The sequence below is a fragment of the Haliaeetus leucocephalus genome, unplaced genomic scaffold, assembly GCF_000737465.1.
Source record: "Haliaeetus leucocephalus isolate CR32 unplaced genomic scaffold, Haliaeetus_leucocephalus-4.0 Scaffold840, whole genome shotgun sequence".
NCBI lineage: Eukaryota > Metazoa > Chordata > Aves > Accipitriformes > Accipitridae > Haliaeetus > Haliaeetus leucocephalus.
Window position 1 is genome coordinate 1,769,186 of NW_010973276.1, and position 5,860 is coordinate 1,775,045.

At 46.2% G+C, this 5,860-nt stretch overlaps 1 protein-coding gene across 1 annotated transcript; it reads left to right on the plus strand.

The window, feature by feature from the left end:
• Window position 1: 1 nt before the first annotated feature.
• On the plus strand, window positions 2–3,969 carry MMAB (methylmalonic aciduria (cobalamin deficiency) cblB type; the record flags this gene model as incomplete). The annotated part of the gene is made up of 7 exons (XM_010582267.1): window positions 2–45; window positions 445–502; window positions 1,400–1,472; window positions 1,867–1,964; window positions 2,286–2,350; window positions 3,413–3,472; window positions 3,863–3,969. Coding segments are annotated over 7 exons (486 nt in total), but the record flags the coding sequence as incomplete, so codon positions are not given.
• Between the last annotated feature and the right edge of the window lie 1,891 nt (window positions 3,970–5,860).

The following is a 5,860-nucleotide window of genomic DNA, read 5'->3' on the forward strand; positions in this document are numbered from 1 at the left end:
CTTGAAGCCCCGGGGAGCCACTGACGAACTGAGCTCGGCCATCGGGTAAGCCCCTGCCCCAGGAGCCCCTCCCGCTGCCGGGCGGAGGGGCCGTGGAGGCCCAGCCATGTCCTGCCAAGGTGGCCGTGCTGACCGGGGACATGGTCGCCAGCCCAGGGAGCTCTGGCCCTGGGCAGGCCAAACCCAGGCCCTCTACACACCAAAGGCCTAGTGACACCATCCCAACCCCCTTCTGTGCGAGTCTTCTGGGCATCCTCTCCCCTTAAGAACGGCTCTCCCAGCCCCACCACCCAGCAGGAGGGAAAGGGATACACTGTGGACCAAATTCCTCTGGAGGGTACAGCCAGGAGTGTCTAAATTCTGTGTTTTTCATATGGAAAAACGTATATGCACAATCGTGGTAATTTTTTCATTTCCATCTAACTCTTTTCTTTTTTAACCTAGGCTTGCTGGTGAATTTATGAGTGAAAAGGGCTACACATTTGTTGAACAACTTCACAAAGTGAGTATTAATGATAATCCTCGCCTTATCATTAATGATAATGAAGTGCAGTCACTTCATCTGCGCTATTGAAACATATTCTTAAACCCTTTAATTTTAGACACAGTACTCCCACTGACACACAGGAATTTAATAAATTTGGTATTAAAATAAATAAAGACTTAAGATGCTGGCCCTTGATTATTCTCTAAGAAGTAAATTTCTTTAACCAAGAAGGAAACCGGTAGATCACATGATTAGTTATGGGCAGACAAACGTATCTCTAGATTTATTCAGACCTGTTACTGTACATGGTTATGGACGCAAGTCTTGTTGTCACATAACCTCAGATTTGAAATCAGGACAAAGTAACCACGTGGGCACAATGGTGGGAGACGGGTTGTGCCGTGGCAGTCTGTGAGCTTTGCTAATTAGCTTCGCTCTGCCCAAGAATGCAGAAGGAGCTAAGCAGAGATTTTAAAAAGCTTTACCAGACTGCCTCTCAAGTATCCTGGCCTGCGGAGAGATGCCCCTCTTGGAAGTGGACATGACATCAAGCCAGTGCTGTCTGCAGCTGTTTGTCACTGCCTTTCTTCCAGACGTTATTGGTTCGGTGTCCTACCAGCAAAGGGATTATGTGAGCACGCCCCAGTCTGCTTTCTGCAAAGTCAGCCAGGGTGGTTTAATGTGCCAGTGAAAACAAGTACATGCGCTAATCTGGCTTCTCATAAAGCAATTAGGGAGCACTTATCTGATCCCCCCTGCCAGTAGGCTGGGGGATGATGAACAACAAGGGTAGGATCTTCTTTAATCAGTGCAACCAGCTGTCGCCTCCCAGAGCTTGCTGCAGTTGTACCGGAGCATCAAAGGCTGGTTAATGAAAGCACTTCTTATTTTTGTCCTGATTGCCACATCTAGGTCCAGTGTATGCTGCAGGATGTGGGCTCCAACATCGCGACGCCTCTCTCCTCAGCCAGGGAGGCTCACTTAAGTAAGCCCCACAGTACCTTTTCTGGGATAACAGTTCTTGAATCACAGCTGTCCTTCTAGAGGGGCACTGGGGAGGCTGTTCTGGTATGTGGCACTTAGAGCTGCCTAAGGGCTGCTCTGTCGTGCCTGTCTGGGTGCTGAATGAAGTCACACACGGTCCCATGAGCTACGAGCTGCTGCGTTTGTGTGACTCAAGTGCTGTAAGCTGGCCTGAGGCGCTGCTCTGACACCTAGCCACAGCTGCTGAATGGGGAGCCAGCCCTGCTCTAGCAGGAGGATTTTTTTGGGATGCTTTCTTAGGACCCACAGATCCAAGAAATGTGAAAGTAGAGCTCTATCTGTAGACTGAATCACTTCTGCATTTCTTTTAGTTGAGTCTTCTTTTCCCTCTGTAGAACGAACATCTTTTAGTGAGAAGCCAGTTCTGGAGCTGGAGCAATGGATTGACAGTTACTCAGAGCAGCTTCCTCCACTCAGAGCTTTCATCTTGCCAGTAGGTACTGCTTATGCCTCTCACTGACTGGAGAAAGCTTTGTTAGGGTAAATCTGCTCTACCAGTTGCCATGGGAAAACAGGTTGTGAGGCCATTATTTGCATGGACAAGTACCAAAAGAAAAACAAAGAGAAGGACCCGGTTGAGTTAAATTTCCACATCCTACTCCATTCAGATATCTTCCCAGTTGCCTATCCATAACATCAGCTTCAGTTGCGTGTGTGCATGAGATGTGATAAGCTTTGCTGCAGTTATACAATAAGGTGGATGGCTATATCTGTTGTTAGCAGACATTGATGCGGTGTTTCATTGTTGTTTCAGTCAGGAGGTAAAAGCAGTGCTGCTCTCCATTTTTCCCGAGCTGTCTGCCGCAGAGCTGAAAGGTGGTGAGTGTTGGCTATAGTGTAACAGAATAAAATTGATAAAAGGTGATCAGAATGCTACAACGATAGCAAATCTTTGCAGTCGGAGCAATCAGCCATAGCTGTATTGCACTCAGCTAGAGCCTCAGTCAAACTTTGTATGTTTGTATTAGTCAAATTCCAGGAGTGTGGTCAGCAAAAAGCAGTCTCTCTTCCATCCCCTGAACTGGGTCATCTGAGCTAAGAACTTCAGAAAGAACAAACAGGTTTATGCTGAGCTGCATCTACGTGTTCAGCTCATATCTAGTTTGCTAATTGTATTTTGTAGACTAGCACACATGGAAGCTGGGGCACTGGCAGGTGTGAGATCCAGGGAAGCTTTCAGTGGCTTAAGATGTTCCTGCCCACACCTACCTTGTCCCACTTCTCTATTGGAGATGAAAACTCCCCCTGGTAAGGTCTGTAGAAGAAAATTCTTGTCTGCTCATTATGTAAATCGCTTCCATGCAGAGTTTCTTGTGTTAGCCTGAACCTGCTCATCAGCAGTTCTGAGTTGCTGGGGGTTCTTCACTGAAGCCACTGATGTGCAGGAAGACGTTTTTGTGGATGTGCTCTGCTGTGAAGATTGCTGCTCTGACAAGATACACTGGAGCAGCGTGATCTTCAAAAAACTAACATCACAGTCAGCGGTTTCTTGTCAAAAGAAAGCTAGGAAGAGGGCTGTACACCAGTCAGGAGGCAAGGAACAGCTCTGTTCCCTCAACAAAAGAAGGGTCCCTGTTTACCTGCAGAAAAGGATAACGATCCTGCAAATTGCTGCCATTGTTCAGTGATAGCACTGATGAGCATCCTTTAGAGGACTGGAGCTGCAGTCCTCCAGAACACTTACAAAAATTAGTTGCATCATTTAGCCACCACACATTCCTCTTGGGGAAGGAAACTGTGTTCACACATGCTGTGGGGAGTTAGAATAGGGACTCCAGGTGAGGTTGGGGTGTGAAGGTTGGTACTGCAGCAAATCGCAGTCCTTTGGGCATTCAGAGCTAGAAAGTTAAATACACTAAAATTTTCCTTTTCTTTTTCTAGCGTGGTTCCTTTAGTACAAGCAGGGGAAGCAGATCCAAACGTGGCCAAATATTTAAACAGGTAGAAAAAATAAAATCCCAAACCCTTGCTCTGTACTACTGAAGTTTGCCTGGTGGTGTTCGCTTAGTCTTGGGATAAAACTGTGGGGTTTTACCTCTCAAGAAGCTTCCCTTCTAGAATAAGATCTTTGAAGTTTCAACAAGCAGCTTGTTAAAAAGTATTCTTGCGAGGCCTGTATGTTTACAGACGCTGCTGCGGTGCTGAGGGAGCAGTCAACTTTCTTACTGAAGGCCATTTTGGATATCACTTCTCATGTGGTCTCTCTTTGCCTTCCTTTACCTGCAGTTCTTGTGCTCTAATCAAATGTGCCTTGCTTTGTAGTTGTGCATTGCTGGATACAAACGCACCTGATGTGAGAAGTGGTTTCACTGCTTTTCCCTTGGTTTCCAGACTGAGCGACTACCTCTTCGTTTTGGCACGTTACACTGCAATGAAGGAAGGGAAGGAAGAGAAAATATATGTAAAGCCTGGACCGTAACTGGGAGGTTTGTTTTCCTTGATCATTGGAAGCTAAATCCAGCAGACTGCTTTCCTCCATCAAGGAAGGGAAAGAGAGCAAGTCTGGATTGGAAATGTGAGCTGCCAAGAACTTCCAGCTTAAATAACTAGGACCTTGTTCATAAATACTGTGAGGAACACAGCTGTTCTGTTCACTGGGCCTTATCCAAATACCCCTTGTATAAAACCGTGGTGATGGCATCAGAGTTACTGTTTGCCTGGGGTTCGAGTTGAGGCAGGAGACTTCAAAGAACTACAGCTGATTTTTAGAGATGTCTTCATTTCCCTGGGCAGTGGCAGGTGCTGTGGAAAGGCTTTGACAGGACTCTGAGGAATGAAGAAGGGAAAACAATCAGCTTCTCTTTGTAAGTCATAATGCTCGTACAGAACAGCAACTGTGTAGAGATTCAGGAACTCTGTCCACAAGCTTTGAAATAATAAATGTGATTTACTTGTACCAAAGGGCCCTTAACTGTCATACTTTTAATACTGAGCCCAGCGTGCCTTTTTTTAAGTTGCTTTCAATCCATCAGCCCTGGCTGAAGCTGAGCTGTGTAGATTTACAGGAATGCACTAAGAATTCTTTGGCCCTGGCTGCCTCTCTTTATGCATGTGAAGAATGTCTCTGTGCTGACAATCTAGTGCATCCTCTGCCAGGAACGGAGCTCATGCAAGATAGAGGGATTAAAGGAGGAAGGGCCAAAGCCTACAGGTCATGTGCAGGCAAGATGATTTGATGATTCTAAGCTCTGTTTAGGTAGCTGGGGTTAACTGCACATGGAGCTGCCCCTCTGAGTGCACAGACCCCCCTGAATTTGGTCACAGCATCCCCCTCTGGCTGCAGGTACCAGCTGATGGAGAAGAGCCCTTGTTTAGTTTGAGTATCTCTCTACTGGGGACCACTTAAGTCACTAAGTTTGCAGATAAAGGGGCTGTGACGAGTAGCAGGGGCCCAGTGCCTCCTCAGCTGACAGCTAGAGTTGGAAGAGAGAGGCTAACATGCAAAGGGCTTCATATCTCACACACGTTAATGTCCGCGTTGACCTCGGGAGTGTTGCTGTCACGGAGCCCTCAGCAGAGTAGACTAGAGCATGTCCTAGGGCTTGGAGAATCTGGCCGCAAACATCACGATAGCAGAATGCAGTACTTCAACAGAGAAGACATCCTCTGTTCCAGCTTCATGATGGACTGAAGACTGCCAAAAAACCATACTCAGTATGTAAACAAGTGCATTACAGCCAGCTGAATGAGTTAACGCCTTGCTACCCACGTTGTATAGAGAATACAGACAATTACAGTTTTACAGTTAAGTCCAAGACACTTAAAGCTTGGAAATGTAATTGGGAAGAATACACGTCAGACATGGTGATTTAAGTCTTCCCCTCCTTGTATGGAGGAGCATCATGGAAACCTGTGGGCAGTGAGGTGATTACACATCAAGGGTACTTGTCCTGCACCAAGGGTGCCTCTTTTAGTGGCAGGAGCTTTTCAGTCAGTCATGCAGCTTCCTCTGTTCAATTATTTAAGTAGAAACAACCTTAAACTTGCTTCCCGAAAGAGTCTCTGGCTTTTGTGTTAACTTTTTAATCAGAGTGGGGTCAGAGTGAAGAATGCCCGGTGCTAATAGATACCGCTGTCTCATTACTCACCCTTTTTTTTTTTTTAAACAGATATTTCATGGCTATTGTTAATGCACATTTTTCACAGAGTAATTTTCCAAGCCTTAGCCTGTAACACATCCCAATGACAAATGCTCTTGATTTGGACTGTACCGTCAGCTGCAATGTCACATCAGACATTTTCTCAATGCCTGCTCCAGACAGGCCATCCAGTTTTATGATAGCTCTGTCTCAGTGATCACTATTGAACCTTAGGAATCTAGAGGCTTTT